Raw genomic sequence first — 20,678 nt, 5'->3', positions numbered from 1 at the left:
GATCCCTATGCCGGTCCTTGCACTTTGCACCATGTGCGCTTAACCTGCTGCGCTACCGCCTGGCCCTCGATTTCTAACTATTAAGCAAATTCTCCTGCTTTATATCTTACTGCTTTTCAGCCACCAAGTTGTAGATGCTACCATGACACCAACCTGACTTCCCTGGGCAGACAACCTCCCCCATATGTTTGGAACCTCATCTCTCCAGAGCCCTACCCCATTAGGGAAAGACAGAAACAGGCTGGGGGTATGGATCGACCTGCCAATGTCCATTTCCATTGGAGAAGCAATCATAGAAGCCAGACCTTCCAGCTTCTGCTTCTCATGAAGAATTTTGGTCCATACCCCCAGAGGAATAAATCATAGGGAAACTTCCAGTGGAGGGGGTGGGATATGAAACTCTGGTGGTGGGAATTATATGGACTTGTACCCCTCTTATCCTACCATCTTGCTAATCATTATCAAATAACTAATAATAATAATAATAAGTCTCAGTAAAATGGGGAACCAAATCTAACAAAAACTTTTTAGCCAAGTAGAGCCAAAAGCATTAATACAGAGCTCTTGGCTATCTTGATCATAAGAGGGGAGCAACTGCACACTCAGAATAAAGGGACCTGAAAACCACCCCTTTCCCCCAGAGTCTTTTATGTTGGAGAAATACATCATAATTTCACACTCTGTCTAAGATGAAGTGAAGAAGGTGAATTCATTATTTTTAATAGCTGAGTAGTATTCTGCTGTGTATATAAACCCAGTCCATGTTCTACTATGTGTTTCCCTTTCTGTTCTCATTTCTCAGCATATGCCTATGAGTGGGATTAAAAATTTTGTTTGTTTGTTTGTTTTTATACCAATAATTTGACCAGAGAAAGTGGGGGTGGGAGCAGGTAGTGGTGCACCTGGTTAAGTGAAAACATTGCTATGCACAAAGACCTGGGTTCAAGCCTCCACTCCGAACCTGTAGGGGGAAAGCTGCACAAGAGTGGAAGAAGTACTGCCAGTGACTTTCTCTATCTTCCCGCTCCTCTCAATTTCTCTCTGTCTTATCAAGAAAAAAAAAATGGCTACCAGGAGCAGTGGATTTGGCGAACAGGCACCGAGTCCCAGCGACAACCCTGGTGGCAAAAAATTAAATAAAAATAAAAAAATAAATAAGAAAAGTAGTGACATAAGTATCACCACTAGGCCAAGGAGTTGGTTGAGCAATGGTGCATATGCTTCCAGTATGTAAGGCCCTGCATTCAATTCCCATCAGCGCATTAAGGTTAAAAAAAAAAGTCAGCCCTCATGTATCCTATGTCCTGGATTAAAAAAAAAAAGTACATCTGATTTGTTTCTAGGAATGAAGAAGTTCTGGTTCTTTTTCTTTCTTTCTTTCTCTCTTTCATTCTTTCTGTTATACGTGGTAGGACAGGACAGAGAGAGACTGAGAAGGAAAGAGAGCTAAAGAGGGAGAGAGAGAGACAGCTATCTGCATACCTACTGCACTGCTTTTGAAGTATCCCCCGTGCAGGTGGGGAGCAGGGGCTTGAACCCTGGTCCTTGAACATGGCAACAGGTGTGCTTAACCAGATGTGCCACCACCTAGCCCTGAAGTTCTGGTTCTTGTGGGAAGTCCTGATTTGATTTGGGTTTTGGCGAGTGTATGCTATCTCCCAGAAAACGGGCAGACTCCAGACTGGAGAAGTGTGTGGCCACCAAGTTCTTTTACACAACCTCCTCTCAGCTCCTCTGTGGCCAGGTGGCCAGCCTGATGCTGCTGGGGCAGGGGGAACTTTGCCAAAAAATACCTCCAGGCTGACTCCCCCTCCTTTTACTGCTCAGCTCTGCCCTTAGCCGAGCAGCACAGAGGTGACGCCTCAGGCGGTCACCCCTAGTGACCCCTATACCTGCCCACACACAAGCCCACATATGACCCCGAGGCCTTTATAAGTAGGTTGTATGTACTTCTGAGAACATCTGAGTCCTGACCAGAAGGAAATGGAATTAAGTGAAGTTGGATCTAGGGACCAGAGCTTCAGACCAGTGATCCTCAGATTCCACTGAGGGATTTACCCACATTCCACTTTAATCCTGCACTTGATAGCTGTGGTGTAGACGAAAGGCCACTCATGGTGCTGCCATACCCTCTAGAGGGGGGTGGGGAGGCAGAGTGCAGCCCTAATGTGAGGTGCCTCTACTGGGTGTTTCAGACCAGCCTCAGATCCCAACTGCAATCAGTGCCAGCACTTACCATGAGACCTATAGAAAGTTCTGCAAATGAGCAAACGGCCTCCTTTTTCACAGTCCAGGAGCTGCCTGGCTGCTGTCTGCCACCAATGCAGTGACAGGCCTGTGCCATGCCCTTCTCTGGGGTCACAAACTGTGGTGACTCTGATGAGACAGAGGTGGTGTCTCCAGAGCAGACATCACTCACATATGAGGCACACAACTCACAAAGAAGGAACTGCCTTTGGCCCTAAGTTACATCTGTTTAACTGGTGATCTTGTCAGAAGCTCACTGCTTTGCTTAAGCTTCACCAGACACTCTGGGGCTGGCAAGCCAGCTTTGAGAAGCAACAGCAAAGCTCTTAGTTTCTTAATCTCTGGGATAATTAAAATATATATGTGGGGGCTGGGAGATGGCTCACACTTTACCACGATCAAGGTCCAAGGTTCAAGCCCCTGGCCACCACATGGGAGTACCATACAAAGGTGAAGCTTCATGAGCAGTGAAGAGGTGCTATGGGGTCTCTCTTTTTCTCTTTTACCCTCTATCTGGGGGAAATGTCCACTGGGAGCAGTGGAAATGTGCATGCATGGGCTGCCAGCAAATCCTGGATAGAAACAAACAAAACATGCCTCTGATCTATTAATATGAAACCATGGCAACAGAGTTTGAAAGCTTGAGATTATCGGACACGTCAGCAGGACAGATTCCTGGGTCCATGGCAAGGCTAATCAGGAAATGACTTCAGTTACAAAGACAGTGTCTCTCGAGCAGACAGAGGCACCTATTAGTGAATGACAGCTATTTGCAGTCCCGACACCAGCATGCATGCTGTTCTGTTGTAGGACTCTTGTTACTGAGCATGTACAAGATGGTGTCATTGTCTGTGGTTGCTCTGTTCACCTGCCTTCAGAGCAGAGCATGCCTAGGATGGGCACCGCCTAGGATGGGCACCTCTGCACTTACCCCATCCTCGCAGGCAGCAGACCTCAGGAGTGAAGAAATACTGGCCTGTAACAGCTGCAATGAGAGGAGCAACACAGGCAGTCACATCCACTCCCAGTGACAGTGCTGGGAGTGCCAGCATGTGGCACCTGTCTCCCACCTCGAGGTCTCAAGTCACACCTGACCACGCCCCATTTTTGTCTCTCACTGGGTCTTTGCCACTCCATCCTGCCTTTTTCAGATAGAAGAGAGAGACAGAGAGAGGGCGAGAGAGGGGAAAACACCACACACCAAAGCCTTTCCCCCGTGTGGTGGGGGCCCTGGCTTGAGCCTGGGCCGTACACATGGCACAGCAGGTGTACTACCCAGCTGAGCTGTCTTGCCCACGTCACACTTGACTTTGAAGTCACAGGCACAAAGATGTGTCCTGAGGGTGACTCCCCTTCCCAACTGGTCCCTGAGAAAGAGCAACTTCTGCCCACTTTTGCTCCTACCTTGACCTTCACTGTGCTCTGGGGGCACAAGGGGCAGTGCAGGAAGACTTGCAGGTGCCTTCGGAGGAGAGGGGAAGTGACGACACAGGAGCAGTCCCTACAGGACAAGGCGCCTCTAGGGTGCAGAAACACAGGGGACACAAGCCCCCCAAGAACACAAGTCAGAAGCAGCTAGGAACAGGCAGATATTTTTCCAGACCTGACTCCTTCGTCACTGAGATAGAAAACAAGGGCTGACTTTGAGAAACCAAGTGCCTGAAACAGAGTTTCAGAATCAGCCCCAAGTTCAGCTTGTGATGAAGGACAAATTTCATGGCTTCCTGGGCATGTGGTGTCCTGGAGGACAGAGGGATAGTCAAGGGATGAGTGAGAAAGGCATTATTCAAGGTAACACAGAAGGATCAGAGAGGCCCTCTCTGGGACAGACTTTCTGATCTGGCAGAGAGGAAAGCCTAGTCCTAATCACCAGTATCTGTTCTCCTTGTGGTCACTGAGTAGACCAGAGAGTCCCATTCTTCACTTTTCTTTCCTTCTTTTTCTTTCTTTTTTGGCCACCAGGGTTATCACTGGGGCTTGGTGCCTCTACAACTCCAAAGTTTTCCCCTTTTTCTTTTCTTTCTGATAGAAAATTAAAGATGGGGTGTGGAGGGAGAGGAAGACACCTTCAGCACTGCTCCACCACTTGTGAATCTTCCCCTGCTGCAGGTAGGAACCAGAGGCTTGAACCGAGATCCTCATGCATGTTAACATGTGTGCTCTGTCAAGTGTGGCTGCACTGGGCCCCACCCATGCTTGTGGCCTCTGAAGTAAAAGGGTGACTAGAAGGTCCCTTTCAGCAGTCCCCTCAGGAGGGCAGAGAGCAGACTCAGAGAGCATCACAGATGCTGGGTGTCTGCCCAGCTGAGAAGCATCAGGCAGAGAAGGAGCTGCTCACCGGGTTCTGACCAAGGCAGCTCCCTGCATAGACAAGCTGTCCAGACTGTCCTGCTTGTCCAGGTTTGCTCCGAGTTTTCTTTTGTCTTCCTGATGGTAGCAGAGGAGATGAGGACAAGACCTCGGCTTTTCTACTCTGAAGAAGAAGCTATGAGGAAGAGCAGAGTCCTGTGACAGCCTCCTTACCTGTCTTCTGGGTTCTGTTCCAGTCTCCCATTGCCACACAGGTTACATGTTGGCCATGAGAATGCAGTGCTCTCATCCACGCCCACAACAGTGCCTAGGACAAAGGGAAGAAGGGGCAGAGAGTTAGGCAGGGCCTGGGGACACCAATGACAGAAATGAGGTGCCTCTAACTCCTTGTCTCACTGGTGAGTTTTTTTTTTTTTTTTAATTCCCACCAGGGTTATCACTGGGGCTCAGTGCCAGTACTACGAATCCACTGCTCTCAGTGGCAGTTTTTTTTTTTTTTCTTCTTTCTATTTTATTTGGTAGGACAGAGAGAAATAGTGAGCAGAGGGGGAGATAGGGAGGATGAAGGAAGACAGACACCTGCAGACCTGCTTCACTGCTCATGAAGCGTCCTCTCTGCAGATGGGGAGCAGGGGGTCAAGACCAGAACTTGAAGGTGGTAAAGTGTATGCTCAACTGAGTGCACTGTCCTCTTGATCAAAACCGGTGAGTGTATCTATATCAATGTCCTTGGGCTTTTCATAACTCCCACTTATTGTACATACAAAATTATGAGAAAAGTTTTAAAACATGCCCATAGCACAGACTGAGAATGTCTCTTTTTTGTCTAATCACCTATATTTCTGTCTTGAAATCTTTTCCTTAGGACAGGTTATTGTAATAGACTTATTTTATTTATGATGAGAGAGGCCAAAGCACTGTTCAACTCTGGATTATGATGGCACTGGGAACTGAACTTGGGGCCTAAGGCATGTAAGTCCAGTGCTCTGATGCTGAGCTATCACTCAGGCCCTCTTGGATGTAGAGTATGCCAAAGAGTATGAGTATCAGAGATGCTGAATTACCCCTTTGAAAGTGTCCCCCACAAGGATTTTCTGATGCACACTCAACAGCCACTCAGAGTGCCAGTTCACTGCACTGCAGGCTGACACCACCCTCAGTGCCTGTTTCATTCATGGGACTATTGGAACTTTTTACTTCAGTTTCCAGTTTTTTTTGTTGTTGTTGTTTGTTTTGTTATTTAATAAGCAAAGATCAACATTCTTATGAGCTGGGTAAAATCTTCTATGGTTTCCTTTTTTCTTGTCAAGTGCTATAATTCCACATCTCCCAGAAGCAATTTTTCCATTTTTTTGTTTGTTTGTTTCAAATAGAGATACAGAGGTAGAGAGAATAGAGGAGAGGGAGAAGAAGAGGGAGTGGGAAACTAAGGAGAAAGGCATGACACACCACTTTTCCATCATTTGTTAAGCTTCCCCCAGCATAGTGATGTGCCAGGACTTGAATGAAGAGCCTAGTGTGTAGTAAGGTGCGTACTCTAGCAGGTGAGCTAACTTCCAGCCTCTGGTTCATTTCCTTTTAACTCCAATACTTTTGACTTATTTACTCAACAAGCAAATATGTAGTGTAATGCTTTACAATCTATATTCTCATGAAACCCACAGTTTGGTTGGGGAAACAGAGAGCAAAAATATGAACTGTGAGAGAAAATATTTTCAGGAGGCATATCTGATGTAGGATTATAACTTACATAGAACACTTAAAATCAACAAAAGAACACAAAGTATTCTATTAAAAATGGGCCAGATAGTTTAACAGACAGCTCAACACAGATGGAAAACAAGACTGTGTCATCTGAGAAATGCAGAATAAAACAAGGGAGCACCATGCACCTACTTATCATAATGGCCAAAATCCTGAGCAGAGACACCATTAAATGCTGGTGAGGAGATGGAGCAACTGGAACTCTCATTTTGCAGGTGGGAGTGCAAAATGGTACCACTATTTCAGAAAATAATAGCTTTCTTTCAAAACCAAATATTGTCTTCCCATATGATCCAGCAAATGGTATTTACCCCACAAGTTGAAATCATCTGCATAAATACCTCCCAATGGATGGTTAAAGCAGCTTTATTCATAATTGCTCCACCTTGGAAACAATTATGAGTCCTTCATGAGATGAATGGATACACAAACTGGAGTACACTAAAAAATGGAGGACTGCTCAGTGCTAAAAGGAAATAAGTTATCAAACCATGAACAGGCATAGAAAATCCTTGGATACAGGTTACTAGGTAAAAGAAGCAATCTGGGAAGGCTACATGCTGTCATATTCCAACCAGAAAACTCTTTGGAAAAGGCAAAACTATAGAGATAGTTAAACAATCAGTGGTTGGTAAGGACTCACGGAAGGGAGAAATGAATAGAGGATTTTAGGACAGTGAAACTAATCTGTAAATATTATGATCTGAGTCCATCGAAAGGTTTCTTCGGGAGGGTGGGGGGCATAGAACTTTGGTGGTGGGTGTGGTGTAAAATTATACCCTGTAATGTTACAATCTGGTAATCACAAAAAATGATATCAACAACAACAACAACAAAATTATGGATCTGATTGGCTGGGGCTGGGGTAGCTCAGCATCCATACCAGTACTTTGTGGGTTCAGTGAGGTCAGGTACATGGAGGACCTGATAACTCTTGGTAGAACAGGGTGTACATACTATTGTCAGGCAGGGAGAAGCATATGGTTCAGAAAACAAACACAACATGTTCATCGTAGGCCTGGACAAAGCTGTGAAGACACTACACTGTGGACATGGGGCTGGGACCTATGGTGGCAGGAGAAGCTGCAGCATTCAGAGGATGAGTACTAGGCAGAGTCCCATGACCATTTTTTGTCATCAACTCGACAGGTGGAGCGAGCCTGTTGGCATTTAGGAGAGAGTCTGAGAAGACAATCAGGGTGAGGCTCCTGATGGTGCCCCTGTGCAGGTGCTGGCCAACAAGTCAATGTCCAGATGTGTCCTATCTCCTGCTGGTTCTCTGTGCCCCAGTGCTGGGGGTGGGTGGGGCTTACTCTCCTTACTGGATTTTTATTTGCTTGTGTTTTTCCCTTAGACAAACCTTGTCCTATGTCCAGAAAAATAAAATACCCTGCATTAAATGCAAAATTGAGAAATGGAAAAGACCACTGAGAAGTACAGGATGGCCAGGGGTATGAGGAGACATCTGAGAAAAGGGATTTGGGGAAGAGGGGATTAGGGAAGGGGGGTGGTGAACCCTGATTCTCCATGAAAGGAAGGCAGGTGAAACAAATGCCAGTGAAGGTGGCAGATGGTGACCATCTAGTGTCTTGCTAGGGCTTTTCTTTTACTTTCTGACTCAGCTCTCACTCTACTGGCAATGCCAGGGATTGACCATGCAACCTCTTACATGCAATCCTGTGTGCTACCTCTTCACTATCTCCCTGGCCTGTTCTGGGTATTTGCAACTTGATTTTGGATGGAAACAGAAGCCAATGAGGAATTCTAATTACAAGATTAAGATAGTCTGATTTTCTCAGAAGCTCTATTTGTATTTTCTAAATACACTGACAAGTCCCAGATCATCCTTGTTCAAAAGCCCTGAATTTAAAACACATAAAGAAAAAGAAGATGTGACCTACATTTCCAGAAAAATAAAGGAGCAAAGAATTCCATTCCCCACTAGGAGCAGCAATAGGAGGAAATTTATCTGGAGAGGATGAAATAGAATTATGAGAGCTAAGAAGGCTTGATTTATTAAAAGTCCATTTATGCACTGCATACTTGAGTGACTTTTGGAAAAATGAAAAATAATAGATCTTGATTTTGAAAAGACTTCCCCAGCTAATTTCATTGTCCTTGCAAATCTAATCAAGATTGAGTCAAAGGGATAAAAAGAACATCAATAAGGGCTCACAACACAGCTGGAAATGAGTGTGGGCTAATTCACAACAGGCAAAAAGTAATGAGTAGGGCTGGTGGGGTGGGGAGAAGGAGGAGGGAGGCCCCCTCCCCAGCCCCCATGGGCAGAAGCCAAGCACAGAGCCCAGCCCATACAATGGCACTGGAGAGGAGACTGCTAAATGAATTAATGATGATAATAATAATGGGGGAGGAAAAGCCACTATCAATTAAAGTTCCTTTTAAACCCTAGGACAACTATGGGTGTTCACAGCATTTAAATTTATATGGGATTAAGCAATTTCCTTCCAATTAGGGACCAAGACTCCAGTTTGAGGACATGCATTTCATCTGGGGTCTGCACACCATTGGAAATCCCTTCTGGCAGTTTAAAATGAGCTCCTGGGGAGGGCTAGGAAGTTTACTGCTAAACTTTTAGTATCTGGAACATTCCTTTGAATGAGTATCTTAATGGACAACAAAACATTCATTAGAGTTGAAGGGTTACGACACCATCTTGCTTATGAGTAGCTTGAGCTACAATTTGCTATTATAAGTGGGAGCTTTCTTTATAGAAATTCCTTGTGGCCTGGGGAGGTAGCATAATGGTTATACAGATGACTTTTAAGCCTGAGGCTCTAAACTCCCAGATTCAGTCCTCAGGACCACCATAATCCAGAGCTGGCAGTGACTGGAAAACAGAACAAAACCAATCAAACAAACAAGAACAAAACAAACAAAAATAAATTTCTTGTAATTAATTTTTGGGAGACAGATCATGTTTATACCACAGCACTGCTCAGCTTTGGTTTATAATGGTGCTAGGGATTGAATCTGGGACTTTGGAGCCTTAGGCGTGAAAGTATCTTGCCTAATCAATATACTATCATCTCAATATGATCACAAGTTTATTGAAACACTTTTCAATATTTTTGTTCTGCCATATATATATATTTTTTTTTAATTTAAATTTCTTTATTGGTTATAGTCAACAATATTTGTGCACCTTTCCCATATTTGGGAGCTACTCTCTTCTCTGATCCAGCTTTCTGTTCCTTTTTCCAACCATGACATTATCTCCCCAGACAATAACTTGGATACACCTTCATATCAGATGTCAGGCTCAGGAAAGAAAAAAAAAAAAAAAAACTAGTATAGTCATGGGCCCTTTGGAATATAACTAAAATAGGCCTACTAACTATCTACAAAATGGAGACCCCCAACTCTTCATCTGCACTATTCCAGCCTTTAGGTTCATGATTAGTCAACAATTTGTTTGGCTTTATATGTTAACTCTTTTTTAGCTACCAGGTTCTAGATGCTAACATGATGCCAACTAGACTTCCCTGGGCAGACAACCCCACCGATGTGTTCTGGAGCCCTGTTTCCCCAGATCCCTGCCCCACTAGGGAAAGAAAGAGGCAGGCTGGGAGTATGGAACGACCTGTCAATGTCCATGTTCAGCAGGGAAGCAATTAGAGAAGCCAGACCTTCCACCTTCTGCATCTCATAATGACCCTGGACCCATACTCCCAGAGGGATAAAGAATAGGAAAGCTATCAGAGAAAGGGATTGGATACGGAGTTCTGGTGGTGGGAACTATGTGGAGTTGTACCCCTCTTATCTTATGGTTTTTGTCAGTGTTTCCTTTTTATAAATAAAAAAATTCTTTATTGGGGAATAATGTTTTACAGTCGACAGTAAATACAATAGTCTGTACATGCATAACATTTCTCAGTTTGCCACATAACAATACAACCCCCACTAGGTCTTCTGTCATGTTCCAGGACCTGAACCCTCCCCCCCACCCACCCCAGAGTCTTTTACTTTGGTGCAATACACCAATTAACCTTTTTTTTTTTCTTAAGACATCACCTGAGTATTACCAATTCAGGCTGACTTTTCCAGATAGATCAGAGAGACAGAAAGAGATAGAGACAGATAGAGAGAGAGTGGAGAGTCGGGTGGTAGTGCAGTGGGTTAAGCGCATGTGGCGCAAAGCACAAGGACCAGCATAAGGATCCTGGTTTGAGCCCCCGGCTCGCCACTTGCACTTTCTCTCCCCCTCTCCATCTTCCCCTCCTCTCTCCATTTCTCTCTGTCCTATCCAACAACAACGACATCAATAACAACAACAACTACAACAACAATAAAAAGACAACAAGGGCAACAAAAGGGGAAATCAATAAATAAAATTTAAAGAGAGAAAGAGAGATGCCAGAGCACTGAAGCTTCCTTCAGTGCAGTGGGGGTTGGTCCCAAACCTAGGGTCTTGTACATGGCAAAGAAAGCACACTATGCAGGTGAGCTATCTTGCTGGCTCTAGATATCTTTCAATCTACTATAAAACTGGTCATCCCATCCAAAAATGCAGAGAGGATATGAGCAGAATATTCACCAAAGAAGAGACCCTAAAGGCCAACAAACATGAAAAAAAAAAATGCTCCAAGTTATTGATTGTCAGATAAATGCAAATAAAGACAACAATGAGATACCACTTCACTCCTGTGACAATGTCATACGTCAGAAAATGTAGCAGCAACAAATTCTGGAGAGGTGTGGGGTCAAAGGAACCCTCCTGCACTGCTGGTGGGGATGTAAATTGGTCCAATTCTGGAGAACTCTCAGAAGGCTAGAAATGGATCTACCCAATGACCCTGCAATTCCTCTCCTGGGGATATATCCTAAGGAACCCAACACACCCATCCAAAAAGATCTGTGTACATTTATGTTTATGGCAGCACAACTGGTAAGAGCCAAACCTGGAAGCAACCCAGGTGTCCAACAACAGATGAGTGGCTGAGTAAGTTATATATATATTATGGTACTACTCAGCTGTTAAAATGGGTTAATTTACCTTCTTCATTCCTTTTGGATGGAGCTTGAAGGAATCATGTTAAGTGAGATAAGCCAGAAAGAAAAGGATGAATATGGAATGATCTTACTTAAAGACAGATGTTGAGAAACAAGATCAGAAGGGAAAACACAAAGAAGAACTTGGACTGGGCTTGATGTAGTGCACCAAATTAAAGGGTTTTTTTTTTTGGGGGGGAGCAGTGGTAGGGTGCAGTTCAGGTCCTGGTGCACAATGATGGAAAAGGACCTAGGTGGGGGTTAAAGTGTTATGCAGAAAACTGAAAAGTGTTACACATGTACCAACAACTCTATTTACTGTTGACTATAATGCCTCCAAAAAAAAAAAAAAGGTCATGTATCAGCTAGGTCAAGGGTATTGGGTCACACAATCTTCTAAGCCCTTCCATACTCTTCCCCAAAGTTTCTGGGAGTTGGGTGGTAGCACAGCAGGTTAAGCACACGTGGCGCAAAGTACAAGGACCGGTCAGGATCCCAGTTCAAGCCCCCGGTTCTCCACCTGCAGGGGAGTCGCTTCACAAGCAGTGAAGCAGGTCTACAGGTGTCTCTCTGTCTCTCTTCCTCTCTCAATTTCTTTCTGTCTCTATCCAATAACAAATAAATAAATAAAGTTAAAAAATTTTAAAAAACTATTCGATTCCTCCCTTAAAAAGAAGATGAAACTCTGTATTTTAGAAAATGTTCTTTCAGAGGCTAAGAGATAACTTGTTCTGTAGAGCACCTACCTTACTATTTTGGGTTCAAGCCCCAGTATCATATGGGAGCAGTACAGCACTGAGAAGGGTATGTCTACCGTGCTTTTTTTTTTGTTTTTTTTTTTTTGCCTCCAGGGTTATTGCTGGGGCTTGGTGCCTGCACTACAAATCCACTGCTCCTGGAGGCTATTTTCTCTCTTTTGTTGCCCTTGTTGTTTATCGTCATTATTATTATTGTTATTATTGCTGTCGTCGTTGTTCCATAGGACAGAGAGAAATTGAGAGGGGAGGGGAAGACGGGGGGAGAGGAAGATAGATACCTGCAGACCTGCTTCACTCCTTGTGAAGCAACCCCCCTGCAGGTGAGGAGCCGGGGGCTTTAACTGGGATCTTTAAACTGGTCCTTGTACTTTGCGCCATGTGTGCTTAACCTGCTGTGCTACCACCCGGCCCCCTACCATGCTTTTCCATCTCCGAAATTAGATGGATAAAGAAGTCTTGGGAGGTGATAGATAGTTATACCTGCACTAGAATAAAAGAAGTTCCTTTCAAAAAGTTCTTGGGAAGTACCCTAGCCCTTCCCAGTTGGCACAGTGGCTCCCTAGGTAGGGGACACAGCACAAGCACTGGCTGTCAGATTACTTGACAATGTCTGCTTGATCTATGATGTTTCCCAGTGACTTTCAACTCTACCACACCGTGTTTTTTCCTCCTCATTGAAAGAAGCTAGGACTCAGGATTATCATCTTCTAGTTGGGGTGAAAACCTGGTGTGAAGACAAGTCTCTATCCCTGCGTACCCAGAGACACACATGTCGCAGTGCTGGTGGCACCCATTCCCGCATCAAAGGCAAGGCTGCGTCTATGAGGAAGCCCCATGTAATCTGGGCTGAGTGATGCTGGAGAGATAGATCACCTGGGACAGTGCCTGTCTTGCCATGTAGGTGACCCAAATCCAAGCCCCAGTACCACATGGCAGTACAATGACACTGGGGGACACTTCAGAGCTCTCATATCTCTTCTTTCACACACTCTTTCTGCCTGTATCTAAAATAAGTTGAGCTGGGTTGCTAGTACAATGGTTTATGTGACAGACTTCCATGCTTGAGGTTTGGAGGTCCCTAGTTGAACCCCCTGCACCACCATAAGCTAGAGCTTAGCAGTGCTCTAGTTAAAATAAATAATCTTGTAAAGAGTGACCTGAAGCTGTGGAATCATGAATGAGTAAGATGTCATAAAAATATTTTTAAAAGAAAATGAAAAGAAAGCTGATATTACACAACATTGCCCTAGAAAATAAAAGGACTTGGCAGGTTCTGGGGGAATGAGGAGATGAAAAGGAATGCTGGGACTGATAGTGAATTACCTGGTAGTATGTGCGAGTCACCATGTGTGAGGACCAGGTCCAAGCCTCCTGGCTCCCACCTGCAGTGGGGATGCTTCAAAAGTAATGGAGCAGTGCTGCAAGCTCTCTGTCTCTCTCTCCCATCCTACTTCTTTCTGTCTCTATAATAAAAAGAAAGGGGGAGAAAAAGCCTATTGGGAGCAGTAGAGTCATCATGTAGACACTAAGCCTCATCTATAATCCTGGTGTAAAAAGAGGAAAGAAAGAAAATGAAAGGAGAGAAGGAATAAGTGCCATCTTTTGCAGATAACCTTCATGGGTTTCCAGGATCTTAATGCCAATGGCAGAGGAGACCTAGCCACCCTGCTGCAGAGAGGCACTGAGTCTCCAGCATTGGTGACAGGAAGGAACAGCAGGGCCAGGCTGGGGTGTGTCTGCTCATGTGACTTCACAAAACAGTGAGGACTCTGGCTGCTTGTGGGAATGTTGGTGTCAGAACTGAGCAAGCCCACAGCAATCTGGAGTGCAGGCTTGGGGCTTCTGTCCCCTGTGGGGAGGCAGGAGTCAGGCTCCCTTCATGGCCTTTGCTATGTGGTGTCAGTGTCCGATGATTTGTTTCCTCCTGATCCCAAATGAATTGGTCCTTAGTGGAGGATCTGGCAGCATGGTGACAATGAGGTCACATAGCCCCCAGGCTCACACACAGGGAGTAAGGGGGCACTAGAATGCCAGTCAGTGAGGGTCAGAAACTGGAGCCATAGGAGGTCAAGGAAGGCTAAATGAAACCTCTTACATGTGTTATTCCAAATAGTATAAATAACAACTATACATTCAGTACCTAACCCTTTCAGGTAAGTAGGATAGATGGCTACCTTGTTATAAGAGACAGGACGGAGCCATAGGGGATGTTAGCAGGTCCCCCAATTCCCCCCTGAGCAGGACAGCAGTGTGTGATATTGCACTTGGCTATTTATACCTATATATTGCAAACTCCAGGACAAACAAAACATTTTTTAATCATCATCATCATCATCACTTAGTTTGGTAGCATCAGGCCTCATGCATGCATGATTTCACCACTTCCAAAATGAATTTTTCCCCCTTAGTTTTGACTCAGATCTAGGCAGAGATAAGGAGAGACGCCACAGCAACAGAGCTACCCGCAGTGCAAGGGGTGCTCTCACATGGTCCTGGGCTTGAAGCCAGGCTGGGTGCATAGCAAGGCATGAGCCTTATAAGGTGAGCTATCTCTTGACCCAACCACTAAAAATGTTACTCTTTTCTAAAGTAGGATAATATATACACTGAGAAAAGAAAAGGGAATCATCTAAAATGTCTAGCTCAAATGAGGAAAGATAGAAAACAAAACTCAAGAGCAATAAATAGGAATTAATTATAAACATACTAGCTTATAACCCTATTTTATAAATACCCACTTTACATGTGGCAAAATAAATATACAAAAGAGATAAGAACAACAAAAAAATCAAACCTGTGTCTCTAAAAAGCCTACTTCAAATACAAAGACACAAAGAGGTTGAAAGGAAAGGGATCAAAAGAGGTATACCATGCCAAGATTAATAAGAGAAAGCTGGGACAGTCACATTATTTTCAGAGGACTACAGAACAAGGAAAACTGTTGGTGAGAGAGAAGGGCATTAAAAATGGCAAAGGGGTCAATTCCCCAAGAAGATATATAATAGTCCTTGATGTATGTGCACCTAACGACAAATCATTAAAATGTTAAGCAAACAGAGGACTGCAAGGAGAAATAAACACACCAGCCATTATATATTATATTTGGAGACTTCAAACAACTTTCTATCAGTGAATGACATCCAGAGGCAGAAAATAAAAAGGACACAGATGAACTGAATAGCACCATCAATCAACTGGAGATGACTTTTATAGGGAATTTCATCCAACAAAACCTTTTCAAGTTGACATAGAAGAACATTCACCAAGAAGACCACATAGTATGTCGTAAAATACACCTCAGCAAGTTTTAAAGTAAAAACACCAACAAAACAACAACGAAAACGCTGTTTGCTAGTAGGCCACCATGGAATTAGGCAGAAATCAGTAGCAGCTAGCTGGAAAACACCCAAATATTTAGAGATTAAACAACAAACACTTCTAAATTAAAAAGCATTTTGTACTAAATAATAAAAAAAAAACACATCAAAGTTTGTATAGTAAATGAAGCAAAGTCAGCCTAGTCTTGAGAGAAATGTCTAACTCTAATTACATATACTAGAAAATATCTGAAAATGAAATGAATATCTGAAAATGAAAATGAAATACCTAGAGCAATTAAACTAAGCTTTTATTTTAGAAGAAAAAAATTCTAAACAAAAAACTAGCAAATCTAAACCAACTAATGAAAAATCAATCCATCACATCAAACAACTAAAGGAGAAAAAGATTATATGGCTGTGTTGATAGGTGTAGAAAAGTATTTGTCAAAATCCAACATCCACTTATGATTAACTCTCTATAATCTTGGGATAGAGGGGGACTTTCTCAATTTGGCAATGAGTATCTACAAAGAAAAAATAAACTACATTCTGAACACAGTTACATGATTTAGGAAACTGAATCAGACTGACAGAATACTGGTGGAATACTATCCTAATAGCTAAGAGCACACCTAGTGTAGATTGATTTAGAGGGACAAGTTTTCAGCTTCGATTTCTTTTTTCTTTTACTTCCTTTTCTTCTTTTCTTTCTTTCTTTCTCCCCTTATCTCTTTCCTTCTCTCTCTTCCTCCCTTCCTTCTCTCTTTCTTCTTTTCCCTCCTTCCCTTCCTTCCTTTCTTCCTGGAGCACTGCTCATCTGTGGCTTATGGTGGTGCTGGGGACTGAGCCCCAGGCATGAAAGTGTTCTTTACATAACCATTATGCTATCTCCCCAATCCTTGTTATTATTTTTTTAACTAGAAGTTCTACTTGGAGGCAATTACAAAGGAAAAGAAAAGCCTGTTAGAACATGTCACCACTTTTGAGGATTTAGAGAAGAAAAAAAAAAAAGAAAGAAAGAAAGCACAGTATAGGAAACTTAAGGAAAATAAAGACACATCTGGTAAAGGGCTGTTGTTGAAGATAAACGCCTCTTAAAATTCAACAAAAAGAACATGAAAAACCTAATTAAAGAATTGACCAAAGACCTTACAAAGTATGTGAAAAAATATTCAACATCATACATTATTAAGTCAGTAGGGAAGCGTTAAGTAAAGTAACAATGGTATACCTACTATACACCTATTAAAATAGCAAAAATCTAAATTACTGGTATTATCAAACGCTGGGGAGCATGTGGAGCAACAGAACTTTCGTTTCCTACTGGAGGGAACGCAACATAGAACAGCTACTTTGGAAGACTGGCAATTTTTTCACAAAGCTTAACAGTCTTTTTTTTTTTTTAATATTTATTCCCTTTTATTGCCCTTGTTTTACTGTTGTAGTTATTGATGTTGTTGTTGTTGGATAGGACAGAGAGAAATCGAGAGAGGAGGGGAAGACAAAGAGGGGGAGAGAAAGATAAGACACCTGCAGACCTGCTTCACCGCCTGTGGAGCGACTCCCCTGCAGGTGGGGAGCTGGGGGCTCGAACCAGGATCCTTACGCTGGTCCTTGTGCTTTGCACCACCTGTGCTTAGCCCGCTTCACTACTGCCTAACTCCCATAAGCTCAACAGTTTTATTAAGTAATTCGGCAATTGGACTTAACTGATATTTACCTAAAAGCTGGGACCAGGCAGTGATTCACTGGGTTAAGCACACATAGTACAAAGCGTAAGGACCTGTGCAAGGATCCCTGTTCAAGCCCCCATCTCCCCACCTGCAGGGGGGTTGCTTCACAGGCGGTAAAGCAGGTCTGCAGGTGTCTTTCTCCCTCTCTATCTTCCCCTCCTCTCTCAATTTCTCTCTGTCCTATTCAAAAAAAATCATAAAGTCCAGAGAAGCAGTGGATTTTTAATTTGTAGTGCAGGCCACAGTGATAACCCTGGAGGCAAAATAAAATAAAATAAAAATAAAATAAAGCAAGTGAAAGGGCTGTGTGGTTGAGTGACATGTTACAGTATGAAAGGAGCTGGGTTCGAGTCCATGATCCCCACCTGCAGGGGGAAGGCTTTATGAGTGGTGAAGCAAGGCTGCAAGTGTCTCTCTAACTCCTCCTTCCCTCTCAATTTCTGGCTATTTCTAGCCAATAAATAAAGGTATTTAAAAAAATTTAAAAAAAGAAAGCAAGTGAAAAAATAATTTAACACAAGAAAGGGAAGAGAGAGAATTAAAAAAAAAAAACAAAACCTTGAGGGGTCAGATGGTGGAACATGCAGCTGGTTAAGTATACACATTACCAAGTGCAAGGACCCACTTTTGAGCCCCCACTACCCACCTGCAGGGAGGACTGTGAAACTTTATGAGCAGTGAGGGAGGTCTGCAGGTGTCTCTCTTTATCTCTCTCTACCTCCTCCTCCCCTCTCAATTTCTTTCTGCCATATCAAATAAAAAAGAGAGAGAGAGAGAGAATGGCCACTGGGAGTGGTGAATTCAACGTGCTGGCACTGAGTCCCACTTAACCCACACGGCAATGAAAAAAAAAAAACAAAAAACCTTTGTTTGAGTATTTATAGCAGCTTTATTCATCATTTCCAAACCATGGAAGTAAAGGAGAAATCCTGCAGCAGGTGAATAGATAAACTATACCATATCCATGCAGTGGAATGTTATTCAGTGTGGGGGAGATAGCATAATGGTTATACAGAAAGATTTTCAGGCCTTAGGCTCTAAAGTCCCAGGTCCAGTCCCCCACACCACCACAGGCCAGCAGTACTTGGTCTTTCCCTCTGTATCTCTCACATTAAAATAACACAAATAAATCTTATTTTTTTTTAAAAAAGATTATTATTAAGTGCTAAAAATAAAAATGTTATCAAGCCAAGAAAAAACCTGGAAGGATCAATCTTAAATGGATATTGTTTAGTGACAGAAGTCAATCTAAAATGGTACTTTATGATGCACTTCATGATCCCAACTATATGATGCTGTGGAAAGGGCAAAACTACTGAGACAGTAGAAAGATGAATGTCTGCCAGGGACTTGAGGTGGGTGGTAAGAAAAGAGGTATAATCGATGGAACAAAGGTAGGTAAATTATTCTGTGTGATACTGTTATTGTGGTTACATGATATTATACATATGTCAAGACCCATAGAACCATACAACAGAGAGAGTGAGCCCTGACTCCCAGGTGCAGGGATCCTGGTCACTGGAGAGTGATCCCAGAGTACATCACTCTGGTTAGCCAGTGTCCTGGTCAGTTGTGTCTGCTTAGAGAGCGCAAGTCCTCTGCTATCGGCCTAGCTGGCCATGGTGGGGCTGAATGCACATGGCTGGCATTTACAACCCTTCTATGATACTAGGGGGGCTGGGCAGTGGTGCACCTAGCTGAGTGCCCATATTACCATGCACAAGTACTAGGGTTCAAGCTCCCGCTCCCCACCTGTAGGGGGAAGCTTCACAAGTGATAAAGCAGGTTTGCAGGTGTCTCTCTTTCTCTTTCTCTCTTTATCTCCTTTCCCTTCTTGATTTCTCTCTGTCATATAAAATAAAATAAAATGAGGGGGGGACCACTGGGAGTAGTGGATTTGTAGTATTGACACCAAGCCCCAGCAGTAACCCTGGTGGTAACCAAACCACCAGCCAACTGCATAAACAAACACCTCAAAAACTTAAGGTGGTAGGACTAGGGAGGTGGCTTAGTGGTAGAGTGCAGGACTTGCAAGTGTGTGGTCCAGTGCTCAATCCCCAACACTGTTCACGTCAGGATGATGCATGGTCTTCTTCCCCCACACCTTTCCCCCTCAATCTCTCTCTCTGAAAGTCTCTCCCCGCCTACTTTCACCCACTCTGTCTCCCTCAATCTCTCTCTTTGAAAGAACCAAATCTTCTTTTTTAAGATGGTGAGGCTGCTTCCCTGCTCAGATCATTAAAGCAACCAGAGGTTCCTCATTAGGTATCCTTTATTAGTTGAGGCCTAGAATTTTTGATGAGCAAACTAATGGTGCCTGGGTGTTGTCTCTGTGCTTGCAGGTCAGGTCACCTCCCCATGTGACAGGTCACCTCCCCATGTGACACCTGGCACCCACTTGCCCAACACTAGCAACCTTCACACAAAGCTCTCACAGGGAGACCTATGAGGTTCTCTAATGTGAATTCATCTGAAAAGACCCTAAGAAAAATAATATGCTTAGACATATTTACTAGGAGGGAAAAAGGGGAGAAAAAGCCTATAATAGATGATGGCCCTATCAGTTTATAATTAGAGGGCACAGAAAATAACTTTTTTTTTGCCTCCAGGGTTATTGTTGGGGCTCAGTGCTTAAACCATGAATCCACTGATCCTGGAGGCCATTTCCCCCCCTTTTGTTGCCCTTGCTGTTTAGCCTTGTTGTGGTTATTATTGCTATTGTTGATGTCGTTTGTTGTTGGATAGGACAGAGAAAAATGGAGAGAGGAGTGGAAGACAGAGAGGGGGAGAGAAAGATAGACACCTGCAGACCTGCTTCACCACCTGTGAAGCGACTCCCTTGCAGGTGGGGAGCCGGGGCCTTGAACCGGGATCCTTAAAACGGTCCTTGAGTTTTGCGCCACTTGCACTTAACCTGCTGTGCTGCCACCTGACCCCCAGAAAATAACTTCTTAATAAAAGAGAAACACATGGGCCCAATGGAGCCTGTTTCAAAACACCATTCTCTTTCTTTCACTAAGAACACCTCGGAGAAATTCTATCCACAGCAGAAAACACTTGGTTCATTGTATCTTTTGCTATAACTTGGGGAGGAAGTTGAGTGAGCAGTGAGAAAGTTGGAAGGTCATTTATAACTTCTCTCTCTCTCTCTCTCTCTCTCTCTCTCTCTCTCCCTCTCCCCCTCCCCCTCTCCCTCTCTCAGTGAAAGTTAAAGACAGCCAGCATTCAAACTTCCAACTTGTGCTTGAACCTGGGTTGTGCCATGCACACATGACAAAGCAGAGCACTATCCAGTGAGCTGTTTGCTGGCCTACATTTGTAACTTCTTTGTTTTTATTTTTTATTCTCTTTATTTCTTGGATAGAGACAGCCAGAAATTGAAAGGGAAGGGGTGAGAGAGACAGAGAGACACCTGCAACACTGCTTCACCACTCATGAAGCTTTCTCCCTGCTTTCTCCCTGCAGGTGGGGACCGGGGGCTCAAACCTGGGTCCTTTTGACACTGTGACATGTGCGCTCACCTGGTGTGCCAC

The 20,678-nt window shown here is 43.7% G+C and overlaps 1 protein-coding gene across 3 annotated transcripts in view; it reads right to left on the bottom strand.

The window, feature by feature from the left end:
• SPIDR (scaffold protein involved in DNA repair) overlaps nt 1-20,678 on the bottom strand; it is a 302,493-nt gene that overhangs the window by 4,176 nt on the left and 277,639 nt on the right. For all 3 annotated transcript variants that reach the window (XM_016190741.2, XM_060198599.1, XM_060198594.1), the window contains 3 exons: nt 4,771-4,864; nt 3,652-3,766; nt 3,179-3,232 (listed from right to left, as the gene is read on the bottom strand). In XM_016190741.2, the coding sequence (XP_016046227.2) occupies nt 3,179-3,232; nt 3,652-3,766; nt 4,771-4,864 (263 nt within the window). The remainder of the gene's footprint in view (nt 1-3,178; nt 3,233-3,651; nt 3,767-4,770; nt 4,865-20,678) is intronic.

The sequence above is a fragment of the Erinaceus europaeus genome, chromosome 1 (genome assembly GCF_950295315.1).
Source record: "Erinaceus europaeus chromosome 1, mEriEur2.1, whole genome shotgun sequence".
NCBI lineage: Eukaryota > Metazoa > Chordata > Mammalia > Eulipotyphla > Erinaceidae > Erinaceus > Erinaceus europaeus.
This window is presented reverse-complemented; position numbering and strand designations above follow the sequence as displayed.